This window comes from Rhinatrema bivittatum, chromosome 6 (genome assembly GCF_901001135.1).
Source record: "Rhinatrema bivittatum chromosome 6, aRhiBiv1.1, whole genome shotgun sequence".
Classification (NCBI taxonomy): Eukaryota; Metazoa; Chordata; class Amphibia; order Gymnophiona; family Rhinatrematidae; genus Rhinatrema; species Rhinatrema bivittatum.
The window spans coordinates 246,686,680-246,702,666 of NC_042620.1; the positions used below are offsets into that span (position 1 = coordinate 246,686,680).

At 45.2% G+C, this 15,987-nt stretch overlaps 1 protein-coding gene across 3 annotated transcripts in view; it reads left to right on the forward strand.

Moving 5' to 3' along the window:
• Positions 1 to 15,987, forward strand: part of MCM3AP (minichromosome maintenance complex component 3 associated protein) — a 248,152-nt gene that overhangs the window by 53,897 nt on the left and 178,268 nt on the right. For all 3 annotated transcript variants that reach the window (XM_029606724.1, XM_029606728.1, XM_029606727.1), the window contains exons 6-7: positions 10,191 to 10,390; positions 11,667 to 11,806. In XM_029606724.1, coding sequence (XP_029462584.1) covers positions 10,191 to 10,390; positions 11,667 to 11,806 — 340 coding nt within the window. The remainder of the gene's footprint in view (positions 1 to 10,190; positions 10,391 to 11,666; positions 11,807 to 15,987) is intronic.

A 15,987-nucleotide genomic window follows, 5' to 3' on the forward strand; every position in this document is an offset into this window, starting at 1 on the left:
AGAGGCACAAGTCACCTATAAGACCTTAGATGGGACCCACGTGTTGAGACTGTTCTCAAGTTAAAGCAGTTATTTGGCTTAATCAGGGAGGTGTACTGAAGGAAATTTTAGAAGAATGTGATATGAGGAAAATGAGACCCCAAACAATATTCCAACTGCTTTTAAGTATCGCCACCCAGTGGCTGGAATCGGATAGGTGAACCGATCAGTAGATGTTGAAAATGATGATCCAAAGATATTTGAGTATCTTAATTCCACAGAATGAAGAGTTGGGTCACCAAGTAAGAACACACCACTATACAGGAAGCCATTAGTGAAAACATGTTAGATGCTAAAGAAGATTGGGGGGGGGGGGGGGGGGAGGGCTCAGAGGAGAATCAGAAATAAGGTTTCGGAGGTAGTTCGGTCACCAAAAGAGAGAGGCTTCCCACACAAAATGGAAGGGAGCTATGGGACGGACAGGAGAGGGTCCTCAACCCTGAACAATCCACATGAGATGACTAGATCTGTAAGACAGACCAAGTTTGTGGATGCCACCCTACCTTCAGGTTTGAGAAATCAAGGAGGCAAGGACAACAGCCAAAAACCTACATGTGTTATGGGAGCCAGAACCACTGCTGAGTTTGTTGCAAAGAGAGAGGCCATTTTGCCAGTGAATATTTCTGGCCCGACAAAAAAGCCATAGGATCAACCTAATGACAAACCTACGTTTGTAGTTTTATTGACGTGCTCTGCTCTTTTTGGTCCCAGTTGAGCTGGATGGGTCCTCCACTCAAGCTGTGATAGATTCCGGAAGTGTAAAGACCCTCATCCATAGTAAATTAGTCAATAGAAAACAAATCAAATATGGACAGATGGTGACTCTGGCCTGCATACATAGTGACCAGTGGCAATACCCCATCACCAATGTTTCACTGAAGATAACAGCTGAACAAATCAATCTTGATGTGGGCGTCCCATCATACTTTATCATGATGTCCCCGACTTAGTGACTGTATGGGTCTGGTTTAGTATTGAACCAGGTAACTCTGTAACAGAGGGATTGTCATTCTCTGAGACCTTCCCTGTAGAGGATCCAGATTTATATGTCAGAGATCCAAGACACCCAAACCCTGATGGCAAAGTCATCAGGAGCAGGCCAGGTACCCAGATACTTGGGGGCTGCCATGGGAAAATCGAGGAACCCTGAGTGTCCCAAGAACCCTTAGTTATTCCACCCAAATAGGCTGGGAGGGTAGCTCTGGGAACTTTTGGAGGGCCCAAAATAAAGATAATGTGCTTTAAGTTTGCCTTGGAAAATGCACAAATGATAGATGGCATATCAGTTCCTGGCCTAGATATCTGGATCTTCAAAAGAAGAAAGGATGTAGTATATTTGTGGTGAAGAGGAATTTAGAAGGGAAAGCATATAAATGACAACTAGTATCTTGGCCATATCACTGACAAGTGCTTCAGCTAGCACTGTAGAGGGCCACTTAGGAGAAGAAAAGACTTGGGAGCAAATACTGGCCAAGTTCTTTTGGTCAGGCCTGTTTAGACAAATTCAGGATTGTCTGTTCTGCCCCATATGCCAGTTAACTAAGCCTGCTGGGGTCCATGTGGCTCCTTTAATGGTGATGCCCAACATAAAGATCTCTTTGAAAGAGTGACCAGAGTCACCTTGATTATGCTACCTGGTATCTAGAGGCCCCACACCATTAAAGAATATGAAGACCATGGCAGTGGTGAACCCCTGATATACATTTTTTCACAAGTTGTTCCTAGAGAAGTATCGACCAACCTGGGAAACTGTGATCAAGTAATACTGTAGATCTTCGCCCTATTGGACATGAGAACCTTATACACTTCAATGTACCACCCACAAACAGATGAACTCGCTGAAACTTTAATAAGATCCTCAAGCAGATGATGAGGAAGTTCATTTACTGCATTCATATTTGCTATTGAATTGCTCTATAGGAGAAAACCCTAGAGAATCCTGGATGTGACCCGGCAGGAAGAACTGAGTCATGGGCAGAACCTGGTTGATTATGTAATCTGAATGCAAGAACAATTAAAACTGATGGGTCTTCCAAAAAGATTGTGTCCTAGTATTTTCTGTCTTTGTTCAGTGGCTGCCTAGCTCCCTGGCAAGGCTCTTATGAGGTCACTGAAAAAGTAGGTCCTGCAGACTACAAACTGGCTCAGCCAGACAGAAGAAGGTCTAGATCTTCTTGTGAACCTCTTGAAGAAGTGGGTCACTCCAAACTGCAGCTTCATCCATGGGAGGGACTTTGGACCAGAAGTCCCATTGTGACTTCTGTACCATTAAAAATCCCTTTTGGGTGTCATGGAGTGTGAGCCCTTTAGCTGTGGCTGGATTGGTGCTGCCCAACTAGCGAACCAGTTAGGCCCCCACCGATAGTAGGCAGACTTGCTCAGACTGGGAGAGGAGCTAAGCTTCACCTTTACCAGCCTCTTCTCCCTCAGGTTGAGCCCTTGGGTTCTGAGGCTGGCAGGACTTAACAAGGGTCCTGTGGAGAATGGTTAGATGGCGTCGGTATCCAGGCAATGGTAAAGATCCAAGAGGCAGTTCAAGAAGGAAGGAAGGGAGGCAGAGAACTAGGCTGGGGGAGGACAGGGAGAGGTGGTGAAGGGCAGGAGCAAGGCAGGACTGGAACAGGGCAGGAAGAAGCAGAACTGGAACATAGGCAAGGCAGGCTGGAACAGGAATGAGAGCAACATGCACTGGAGGCAGCTAGGATCGGCGGAGAGAACTATTGAGGCACTGACTGGGACCACAGCTGGGATTTAAATACCCAGCTGCACTGGCATCAGGGAGCAAAGTCGCTGCTGTTCCTGCCACAGGGTCTATTTGTGCCAGCGCATGCCTAAGGAAGTGGCATTTGGCATTGCAAAGAAGCAGTGGCATCAACACTGTCGCAGGCCTGGCTTTGTGGCATCTGGATGAGTGTGGCTTGTTGTAGGACTGTCCCACGAGTGGCCAAACATTACAGTATTCCCTCCCCCCCCCTTCCTAAGCGCTCCCGCCCAACCCTTTGACTTTGGATTATGGGGAAAGAGGTGATGGAATTCTCCAGTAAGACGAGCTTGCACATTTAGAGGCCTGCTCCCAAGTATTCTCCTCTGGTTCAAATCCTTTCCAGGAGATGAGGTAGTAAATTTTACCTTTGACACACCTGGCATCCAAGATGGTCTGTATTTCATATTCGGTGTTCTCCAAAATCACATTGGTAGGTTGAAGTATGGAATGAGATGACCAAAACAAGAGCAGAGGCTTCAGCAAAGAGAAATGGAAGACATTATGGATCCTAAGGGTAGGAGGCAGCTAGTGTTGGTAGATGACAGGCCCAACCTGGTGGATGGCTGGGAAGGGGACCGATGAAGCGTGGCGAGAACTTCATGGATGGGGTTTTCTATCTAAGGTTTTTAGTGTTAAGTCACACCTTGTCATTTGTTTTGTACAGTGGTGCCGACCGGCGTCTCTTATCGGCCTATTTCTTGTATTTTTTTCAGTGGCCGTGACAAGGAGTCACTGAGTCTTCTGCCAAAGTTCTCTGAGATCCTGGGCTAGAGTATTAGCTGTGGGACACGGAGCTGGCAGGGGAATAGGAAATGAAAGCTGAGGATGCTTGCTATAGACTATATAGAGCGGCAAGGAACCCGTGGATTCTCCAGCGTGTTTGTTGTGGTAGAACTTTGATCATGGTAGGGAAGTTCAGTCATCTTGCTGGTCATTTACGTATGCTCTCAGGAAAGCCCTGAAAATCTGGTTAGTCTGCTCCGTCTGGCTATAGGTCTGCGAATGGTAAGCAGATGAGAGATCCAAAGAACTTTACATTTTTTGCAGAGGTTCTTCCAGAATTTTGCAGTGAACTGATCTCCTCTTAACTGAGAGAATGTGTTCAGGTAGGCAGTTGAGGTGGAATATGTGTTGAAAGAAGAGGCTGGCCAGCTCCAGGGCAGACAGCAACCCAGGAAGAGGTACAAAGTGGACCATTTTTGAGAAATAATCTACTATCACTGAAATTATTGGAGAGCTCTCACCAAATCCTGCGTTCCACTAAGAATTAAATCTAAAATAGCTCCCTCTCTTGTTGGTTCCTAAACCAATTGCTCCATGAAGCAGTCATTTATTACATCCAGGAACTTTATGTCTCTAGCAAGTCTTGATGTTTTCCTTGCAACCGGTACTCATGCTCCCGGTCTTAGCGGGTTGAATAATTTGGCGAACACACTACTATTTCCGCTAAGTGTGAATGTTTTCCTTGTAACCAATACTCAACCTCCCGCTGTCAGCAGGTTGAATAATGTTGCGAGGGAAATTATGCTGAGTGGATCAGTTAAGACAGAAGCTGGAAAACTCCTGTTCCTGACTAGCAGGAGCGAGTATATCAGACCTCTGTACCCCTTTTTTTTTTTTTAATCAATAAAAATAAGTAGTTGTCCTTGAGTGAGCCCACTTGCCATGATGCTGCTGGATCTATATCATTCACTCCTAGTTTTACAGGTTGAGTAGAATGAGCCAACTGCCAGCTTTTAGGTCCTTCCATGCTCAGCCCCCTAGTCTCCAGTGGCGATCAACACTTCCCTGCTCGAACACACTGCCAAGAAACCAGCTGTTTGGCTGGAGAGGCTGCCTCCATATTCCCGGCTCCAACCAATCCCTTTTATTTCTAATAAAGGAAAAAAAAATACTTCCCTATCAATAGTCTTTGCTTCAGGACTCACCACAGGGAGCACAGCCAAGCGGGGAGGAAGAAAGAGGCATGAGGGATCTGGCACAACCAGATTTCGGTGCTCTCACAGGGCAGAAGCACATCAAGAGTCATCAACCCCCTGAGTGCCCGCCTCAACCAGGAGGGATGGCCCCACCAGGACCTAACAACCTTCTGGGAAGGCTCTTCCAAAATTCTGTCTTCATCTTACTCTTATTTATTTATTTATTTATTTATTTATTTACTTACTTACTTACTTACTTACTTACTTACTTACTTGCTTGCTTGCTTAAGTGTACTCCAGACTGCAGGTTTTGCACCATCTGCTGGAGACATAGAAATACTGAGAGACTGCAGGTGGCACACTAGGTTATATGCAGTGTCATTAAAACTTTCTCTGTCTCCATCTGTTGGCAGTGAGACAAAATCCAGGAATCTGGACTGATCTGTGAATTGATTATTTACTCTTTCGGATAATAAAAGGACTAGGGGGCACTCCATGAAGTTAGAAAGTAGCACATTTAAAACTAATCGGAGAAAATTATTTTTCACTCAACGCACAATTAAGCTCTGGAATTTGTTGCCAGAGGATGTGGTTGGTGCAGTTAGTGTAGCTGAATTTAAAAAAGGTTTGGATAAGTTCTTGGAGGAGAAGTCCATTAACAGCTATTAATCAAGTTGACTTAGGGCATAGCCACTGCTATTACTGGCATTATTAGCATGGGATCTACTTAGTATTTGGGTACTTGCAAATACTTGTAGCCTGGTTTTGCTACTGTTGGAAACAGGATGCTGGGCTTGATGGACCCTTGGTCTGACCCAGTATGGCAATTTCTTATGTTCTTATGAACAGGAAATGAAAATGTTTGTTTGATTTGTTTGTTTCCCATTCAAATATATGGCACATTGAAAGGGGCTGTAGTAAGAAAGCTGCAGGGACTAACTGGTAGCAACCAACAATTGCCTATGTGAGATAGCAATTGTGCCGGATCCAAGTTGGGGAAAGTAGGCAAATAGAACAGAGGACCAATCAAGGTGAAGCATATATATTTTTTTTTAATAGTCTATAGCTGCAGTTGGGACCTAGTAATGCTAACGTCTATCAGAGTCTAATTAAGACACAGGCACAATAGGCTCACTTCCTTATCAGTTTTATTGAAAGGAACATGAACATAAATGAAACATAACTTGTTCTTCCTGTGTTAATGCAAGAGAATAAACAAAGTAGCCATATAGCTTACCAGGCAAGCAAGAAGGAGGTCCAAACAGCTTGATAGAGTTCAGTGCAGTCCTTTAGACCCAGCCATAAGGATGGGGAAAATGTGCCAGCAGAAAATTCTCTGGACCTCTGGACTCTTTGCCTCTGACTGGGCATAACCCAGCCCACAATACCTTGAAGATATCACTACTGCTTCTCCAGCTATCCATCATAGTTCACCTTGGAGGGCTTCAGCCTACAACTTCCCAGTGTCAACAGTTGAAACTCCATGGGTCCTTATGTCATCCCACTGAAAGGTCTGGGCATTTACAAAGAAACTCCATTTTCTCGGTTAGATTTCACGGAGAAAGCATGTGTTTTTAGAAGCTCTCTTAGAGTGAAAGTGTCACAATAGTGGCTGCTAGGCAACTCCTCTGCCAGCAGGGACCCTCAGTGGGCCGCACTCAATCTTGTTCTAGCCTCTGCCTTGAAGGATGCATGGTGCTGCAAGGTCAGCTCTATAAAAACCTCCCTCACAGTTTGCTTGGTGTCTCAGTCACCTTGGCTCCTTGCTGTGGTCAGCCTTGCCTTGCCTTATTCCTTTATGGTCTGTTAGAGCCCTTGCCTTGTTCCCTGTGTGGCCTGTTTAGGCCTTCTTGTCTGGACGTGTCTTGTCCCTGTTTATTTCCCTAGTTCCTATGTGCTTCCCTGTGGCCCTCTTATTACCTGTTAGTCTCCCAGTGGCCCTCGTGTTCCCTGTGGGTCTCCAGGTGGCCCTTCATGCTTTAGTATACAGTGTCTTGTTTCTATCCTGCCTGTGCCTCCTAGTGGCTCTCCTTGTCTTATGTATGTCTTGCCTCCATTGTCTTGTCCAGGCCTTCCAGAGGCCTATCTAGCCTGTCCAATTCCTTGTCTTTCTCCTCCCAGTGGCCTATCCTGTCTATATGGACCCTGCCTTCTACCCTTGTTCCAGTTTTGCCCTTGTTTACCTCATTCCTGCCTGTGTGCTTTAACCTTTTTCCCCATCAATGTGTTCCAAATCTTGCCTTTATTGCTCCTGCCTTCCTTACTTCCTTTTTGACTCCTGGTCCCTGACCTGGCCTCATTTTTGACATAGTCTGTACTCTGCTAGCCTTGTCATTGCCTTCTTCTGTCTCTTCTTGTACTCTTCCATCCCTGACCATAGCCTGCTTCATCTTCTGCATGAATCCTTGCTCCAGGTACACTGCTAGCTAAGTCCTGCTGGCCACCAGAATCTGCAGGCTCAACCCAAGGAGGGGTTGAGCCTGCAGGCTCGGAAATTAGCGCCTAATTTACTTTCGGAAATTAGGCGCTAATTTCCGAAAGTAAAATGTGCGGCTTGGCTGCACATTTTGCTTTCTGAATCGCACGGGAATACCTAATAGGGCGCTATTAGGTTCGGGGGGGGGGGGGGGGGGGTGGACACCCGTTTTCGACACGCTATTACCCCTTACTGAAAAGGGGTAAAGCTAGCGCGTCAAAAACGCGCGTCCAATCACGGGTTAAAAGTGCACTCCGCTGGAGCGCACTGTACTGTATCGGCCTGTTTGTAAGGTTCACTGCACTGGTTATCTGCAGACAGACTGAAGTGAAGAGAAGCACAGCCTTGACAGTCTTCTCGGTTAATTCTCTTTCGAACAGTTTTTGTGTGTGCAAAATTATTCAGTCAGCAGTGCACACACTTTTTCACACACTGTGAGGGGATAACCCTAGAAAGGGAGGGACTAAGTTTTTGCTACTAGCAAGCTGCAAACTCTGCTTGGCAAGTTGTCGTCATGCTTGCTAAGCACTGAACTGAGCTCAGTGTGTGGACTTGATTGTGTGTATGTGACTGATTAGTGAGTGCTGGAACAGTATCAATAAAATGCCATAGGATTCCATTCCTCGAGGAGAGGTGCAGCTACAGGAATAAGGGCATTTTAATCATAGAGTTAAAGGTGTGCAGCTTCTCTATGAGAAGTAGGAGAAATTTGGGATGCCTTATAAGTGTCTGATTCAAGATTTTGGCACTCAGTGGAATTCTCCCTATCTGATATTACAGAGATTAGTAGAGCAGCAGACATCCCTTAGACCTGACTCTGAAAATGGAAAGAGATATGGATCAGCCCTCTAGGGAATCATGATTAGGTACTGATAAGGTAGTTGATAGAAATTCTGAAGCCTTTCAAGAATGCCACAGAGACACTGATTTTGAGAAGTACTTTCCTTGGTGGGCTCATCCCCAGAGCAAATATTGTGATGAAAAAGTTAAGAGGATTTCTGTGAGCAAGAGGGAATGAAAACAGAGGTGTTGCAATTTGTGGATTCCTTGCAGCAGCAGATGCAAGAGAGACTGAAACCTCTGACAGAAAACAATACTTACATGCTTGTGATGGTTTGTGATGCATGGATAAAAGGGAGTCTCGCCATCTGCTCCCAGCATCTCATTTACATGAAGGAAATACTGCCGACTAGGGTGTGTGAACATAATAACATACAGGCCGATACAGAAAAACGCGCGGGAGAGCCGGCGATCGCTTGCTCTCCCGGCGCGCACACAGGCCACTCTCCTGAGTGCGCGTTTCAGGAGCGTGGACTATGCAAATTAGGGCCCGTGGTAAAAAGAGGTGCTAGGGACACTAGTGCGTCCCTAGCGCCTCCTTTTTGACAGGAGCGGTGGCTGTCAGCGGGTTTGACAGCTGACGCTCAATTTTGCCGGTGTCGGTTCCCAAACCCGCTAACAGCCATGGGTTCGGAAAACGGATGCCGGCATAATTGAGCGTCTGTCTTCCGACCCACGGGCTGATTTAAAATTTTTTTTTTTTAATTAAAATTTTTTTTTTTTAATTTTGGGGCCTCCGACTTAATATTGCTATGATATTAAGTCGGAGGGTATACAGAAAAGCAGTTTTTTCTTCTTTTCTGTGCACTTCCCTGGCGCCGGCAGAAATTAACGCCAGCCTTTGGGTAGGCATTAATTTTTTAAAGTAAAATGTGCGGCAAAGCCGCACATTTCTGCTTTCTAGATCACGCGGGAATAACTAATAGGGCCATCAACATGCATTTGCATGTTGCTGGCACTATTAGTTTCGGGGGGGGGGGGGGGGGGTTGGCCATGCGTTTTCGACGCGCTATTACCCCTTACTGTATAAGGGGTAAAGCTAGAGCGTCGAAAACGCGTGGCCAAACCCGGGCTAACAGGAGCACACTGTACTGTATCGGCCCAACAATAATTATGGCAGAAAAAGACAAAATGGTCCATCCACTTTGCCCAGGAGGCTTCTCTAGGTAGCAACTGCCACTCCATGTTTCTCAAAAGGGTAATAACTACCACTCCATGCAGTTATCTCAAGCTTTATGATAACCCATAAAAATTTCAGCTAGCAACATTTTTTACTGGGTGATGAGCTGTCTTGAGGAGACCCCTACAGAAATTTCTGTGATCTCCTATCTAAGAGAGCCCACTGAGGACATGGCCACAGATCCATTTGCATATTGTGCACACAAGTCTGTGGTCTGGCCAGACCTGGCCAAGGTAGTTCAGCCTTATTTTTCCTTCCCTCCAATCAGTGTACCCAGATTGTCAATTAAAGTAGCAGCAAGCTAATTATGTGGTTTCTCCCATGGCTGCACATTCACAGGAGTCTAGAGGCACAGCTTATACATTCCTGGGAAAAAGCAAATAAGAAGTAAAATGTAGGACATTGTTTACAGGTCAATAATTAACCTTTATACTTTCCTACTGCTACTTTTCAGATTATTTATTAAATTATGACTTGTGCATTTGTGTAATGCTCTTTGGTACAGTTAGAAAATATCCCTTTTAATCTCCTCTTTCCCTTGTTACTAAAACAAACAAAAAGAAAAAAACAACCCAATGGAATGGCTCACGTAGGAAGGGTATAAAATTTCTGATATTAAACACATCCAAATTTCCCCTGCTGGACTGCAGTATTAGTATATGATAGAATCTGCTTTACCTGTGCTATAGCATAATCCTTGGGGTTTTAAGGGAAATAACTTGAGTCCCTGAGAAGGGATGAAGCATTTAGGTGAAAAACAACATAAAGTATCTTAGTGGTGTTATATCAGACAGCATTCATTCATTTTTGTGATCTGTCTTAATTCTGAAAATTTGTTATGCCACACCACTGCTTATAGTTGACCATTATCACATGAGCATGACATTACAAAGTAACTGCATCAGTCCATTACATTATGGATTTTGTTCTTTAACATGTGAAGCTATAATAAATGATTGTGTGTCTTATCAGGTCTCCTCATAAGAAGCCTGGGATTACCAAGTTGTTCCAGGTAGTGACTGACCCCTTTGATTCTGGGTTAGAAGGACTGAGCTCAGACACTCTGGGACAGGCTGTACCTTCCTCCCTTAATAATCTGATTGGTATGCTGGCAGAAACTGCAGAGGAGAAGTACCGCTTGCTGGATCAACGGGATAAAATAATGCGGCAAGGTAAAGAAACAGTGCGACACTTCTTGCAAAGAGGTGTGTCCTAGCTTCAAGTAATTAGAATTTGAATGCCATATATGTAGGACAGAAGGCAAGTCATTCTTCTCTGTGCCCTTAACCTTCATTGCCAACTCCCGGCTCTGCGCTTTCCACTCTGCTGTGCCATATGTATGGATAGACCCGGGCTAGGGTCAAAAACAGGTCAGGTTTTCAGGATTTTCACCATGAATATTTGAGATATATTTACTTGTATTGCCTCATTTGTATGTAAATCTATCTCATGCATGTTCATGGTGGATATTCTGAAACCAAGACTATTTGCAGCACCCAAGGACTGGAGTTGCCTACTCCGGAATAGACTTTCTGAATCCTTGCATCATACTCTTTCTGGCCGTATTCAAATCCAGTCTAAAATACCATTTTTAGGATGCTTTTAAATCTTAATCACTTCTCTACTATAAATACTTTCCATGACTCTTGTATATCATGTATGTTTGGCTTGACTATATTGTAAGCTTCTGGGATGAGCTGTATCTTATGTGTATCTATTCAGTGCTGCATGTGTCTAGTAGCGCTTTAGAAATGATAGTAGTAGTAGGTAGACTTGGATTTGGCACCTTGTAGTTATCGAGTGATATGGAATGGACCTTCCATTTGGATCTTCTAAGTACATTCAAATGACTTGGATTGGCCATTGTCAGAAATAGGACTCTGGACTCGATGAAGCATTAGTCTGACTCAGTCTGGCACATCTTATATTGTATATTCCTTTGCGCATTACCAGGCAGGAGACCTAAGTTCAATTTCTAGACTTTGCTTCTGCTCTTTGGACCAATGGGTTGTGGATGCTGCAGAGGCACTGTTTACAGATCTCTGCAGGAAGGAATTCCATCCTTCTCACAACAGTGACACCTATGGATGGGATCCAGGTTGCATGTGTACTGTGTTCTGAAGTGAGCCTTGTTCTGGGGCTCTTGACCAAGGACTGAAACACAGTTATAGAGGAGGGAGAATTACAAATTAAGGCTTCTGGCAATTTAACCCTGGTTTCAGTGAGCCGAAAGCTCAAAGAAGCAGAAAACAGCCTTCCAGGCAGAAAAAAAGAATAATGTTAACTTCAATTGTTTGTAGTATAATTAAAGGGTTTCCCAGCTTGCATTTTATTATTCCTTTTTAAGGAGTGTGTGACAGGTGTTATGTAAATGTATGAGCTGATTCTAATTTCTGAGCGAGCAGAAGTTCTTATACTTTTATTCTTTGTATCTTTTTTTATGTTTAGCTCGAGTGAAAAGAACAGAATTGGGCAGAGCCAAGGTGTTTGTAGGCACATGTCCTGATATGTGCCCTGAAAAGGAACGCTTCATGAGAGAGATCAGGAACCAGCTTAGTCTTTTCGAACTCCTTCCAGGAACTAATATGGTACACAGGATAAAAGAATATCTCATGATATTGATGTCTCTGTTCCTTCCTTTTTTTTCCCCTTCTCACAGATTCATATTTTATGCAATTTCCTTACTATTAATCTCTCAACCTAACATTGACAGGAATCTTCCTACTGTAAATCTGGAGTCTCTTTGTTATAAATCTTAGAGTTTCACCCTGCTTAGAGTATCTGTGCTGTAAATTTCTCTATCACATTATGATGTCACCTGATATTCTCAGGATCACAGTAGTAGTATGCATCTTCCTGAATTCAGATATTTGGTTAGATGCAGCTGGTATATATGCAAATCGTGTAGGATATATGCTCAATGTTTCTATTTTTATTTATTTTATTTAAAATTCCTTACATTCCGCTACCTCCAGAGATCAGTTTGGTGTGGATTACAATAAATACATTCATAAAATAATACAAACTAAACATGTAAAATGTTTAGTTTGTATTATTTGTATAGTTTGTATAATCAATGCCATAGAGCACACATTAATAAGATAAAAATAAAAACTTTTTTTTTTTTTATCATCCCATTCTTTATTCCCTTAACTATTGAATCTGCTCACTACCCCTGAAAGCTTCCAAAAAAATAAACTATCTTTAAATGTTTCCTAAATACCTTATAAGTCTTGCTGCAACCTCAGATCAACTGGGAGTTTGTTCCATTCATTAGGAGCTAAGTAAGGAAACACTTGCTGTCTAGTTAAAACCTTCTTATACTGTTTGACCGGGGGAACCACTAATAATTGGGTTCCTTCCCACCTTAAAGATCGACTTGGATTATATAGTATTTATTTATTTATTTAGGATTTTTATATACCGACCTTCTCAATACAAGTATCAAATCAGGTCGGTTTCCATAGAACAAAACTGTCGCGGTTAAGGCGTTACAATAAACAGAGTTTCTGAACATAAGAACATAAATAAATATTACATAGACAACAATAACTCGTCAAAATAATGTGAATAAATATAGGGAATGGCTAAAAAAGGGGTAGTGTAACTTGGGATATACAGTTAACAGAAAACTGTGTTGATGGGCAAAAACATGAGTAATGCATGAGTTCAAAGAACACGTAATGTAAAAACAAATGTCATAAGTCGAAATCTGCATCTCCATTCGACTGGCAACCAATGTAATTCCTTAAGAACCGGAGAGACATGATCTCTTTTTGGTATTCCATTTATTACCCATGTGGCTGCAATCTGCACCAACTGTAACACTCTCAGCAATGATTTTGGCAGACCAATAACAATGTACTGCAATAGTCTTAAGTGACTAAGCACCAATGATTGTACTATAATTCTAAAATAATTAGATGGCAATAACATTTGCAATGGTCGAACAAGATTTAGTTTATAAAAAGCAGTTCTCTCAGGACAGCAGGATGGTAGTCCTCACATGTGGGTGACATCATCAGATGGAGCCCTGTTACGGAACACTTTTGTCAAAGTTTCTAGAAACTTTGACTGGTCTACTGAGCATGCCCAGCATAGCACAACCCTGCAGCCACCAGGGGTCCCCCTTCAGTCTCTTTTTTTTCCACACAGCAGTTGTCTCGCAGTTAGGTGCTCTGTGAGATTTAACCTCACAACGTTTCCTCACGGAACCTTTGAAGATTATCTTTATTAAAATCAACCTCACCGGAGTCCCCCATCGAATATGTTCCCTGTACGTACCAGGATCAGTCCAGACGGTGGGTTATGTCCCCGTCGACGCCCGGTAAGTGTATTCCCGTGTTCCGCGGTCGATTCCCAGCGGCAGTCTTTTGGTTACCGACGGTAATGGACCGCACGCGCGCCAAATTTTTTCCATGGCAATTGGTTTTAGAAAATGCCCCAAGTATCTGAGGACAATGTCCATAACGGACCCGCACGATATTTGTGAGTTGTGTTTAGGACCCTCACACGACGTCCATCGGTGCCCAAAATGTGCACAAATGACCCCTAAGGGAAGGCGTGCTCGTTTGGAGAAAATGCAGCAGCTCTTTAGTCACAAAGGTGCTGCTTCATAGTCTCCAACACGGGCACAAAGAGGGTCCTTCGACATCGAAGGCACCGAGCAAACACCTTATTGGAGCGGGCGATCAGCCGTCACCGACCCCTTGCAAGCATCAGCTTCATCATCCTCGGCAGCGGGGAAGGACTGAGCCGAGCACTGGGGGAAACACAGTCACCGGCACCCGTCACGATTCCACGCCTGGTGCCGGCACCGATACCTCAGCGGCATCGATGGCCATCGAGCCGCCTGCAAAGAAGACCCGGGGAGAGGAGCCCCCATCCTCCTTTGGACCTGGGTCACCAAGGCGTTCCCCACTGATATCGGTGCTGGGTACTGAATCTCCACAGATCACTGTGAAAACATCAGTAACGCCTAGCCTGCCTCCTACCCCAGGCACATTGCTTTCAATGCCAGCCTCAAAGGGGAAATTGGACATAATGGTCCAGTAGGCAGTGTTTAAAGCCTTCCAGGGCTTCCATTCACCATTGGTGCCAGCCCCCATACCAACACCGCAATCGGAGCACTCGATGTTTGCACCATTTTTCGAGCGCCTAGATGCCATGTCGACTCTTTCTATGCCATCGGGTCTGTTGGCATCGATTCATCCATCCATGCCTCCGTAAGTCCCGATTCCCATACCGGGTTCCTCTGAGGACGATGAAACAGTACCCGGCCATACCACTCCATGGAAGCAACCGAGGCTGGAGCCAATATCTGGAACATCGGGAATATCGATGCCTAAACGTATCTCGTCCGTTTCCAAACCATCGTTCCCGGCACCGGGTCCACCGATGCAGCTGCAACCTCCATCGAAGCCATCCCATCACCGGTCGAGGCCTTCTCACCCTCTCGAGTTTGATGTGCTTCCTTCCTCAGGAGATCCACAAGGACAAGGGGAAAATCCCTATGATCCCTGGAAAGATGATTCCACCGATGAATCCTCACACACTTCCAAGGACCTGCTTTCAGAGCCTTCACCCCCGGAAGAAAGGCGACGATATCCTCCAGAAGACCTCTCCTTTACCAGTTTTGTCAGGAAAATGTCTGAAACCATTCTTGGGGCCATCTCGCCCATCCCCTCCGGAGAGGTAGGTTCGGGCCATTATTCAATCTACTTCATCATACCCAAAAAGGACTGAGCCTTCCGCCCAATCTTGGATCTCAAGGAGGTCAACAAGTCCCTCTGGGTCCTTCGCTTCCGAATGGAGACCCTGCGCTCCGTGATCACGGCGGTACATCAGGGAGAGTTCCTCGCCTCTCTGGACCTGACAGAGGCCTATCTCCACATTCCAATCCACAAGACTCATCAGAGATTTCTGCGTTTCAAGATTCTCAACCAGCACGCTCAATTCCAGGCTCTCCCCTTCGGATTGGCAACCGCACCACGGACGTTCACAAAGATCATGATTGTAGTGGCAGCGGCTCTCCGACGGGAAGGAATACTAGTCCATCCCTACCTGGACGATTGGCTCATCCTAGCGAAGACCTTCTCCCAGGGACCGCGGGCAGTCTCTCGGGTCGTTCAACTCCTTCAATCTCTCGGCTGGGTGGTGAACTTTGCCAAGAGCAGTCTTAGGCCTTCGCAGCATTTGGATTTCTTGGGCGCGTACTTCGACACAGTTCAGGGCAAGGTTTCCTATGCCCGGACAAGGCGCAATCTCTCCGAGACCAGATCCAATGCTTCGCCACGCTTCTGGAGCCCACCTCTTGGGATTATCTGCAGATCCTGGGATCCATGGCCTCCACCATCGATCTAGTACCATGGGCATTCGTGCATCTGCGTCCCTTACAATCAGCACTACTCTTGCGCTGGAAACCGGTATCGCAGGACTACCAGCTCATCCTCCCTCTCCCCTCGATTGCCAGATCCAGCCTCCTTTGGTGGTTGGATCCACTGCATCTTGCACAAGGCATCTCGCTCGAAATGCCTGATTGGGTGGTGGTCACCACCGATGCCAGCCTGACGGGTTGGGGAGCAGTGTGTCAATGGAGCTCCGCCCAGGGGCAGTGGACAAAGGCGCAAGCCGTCTGGCCAATCAATCACCTGGAAACGAGGGCGGTGCGTTTGGCGCTTATTCATTTCCTGCCTCTTGTGAGAAATCGAGCAGTGCGGATCCTGTCGGACAACGTGACCACTGTAGCCTACATCAACCGCCAAGGTGG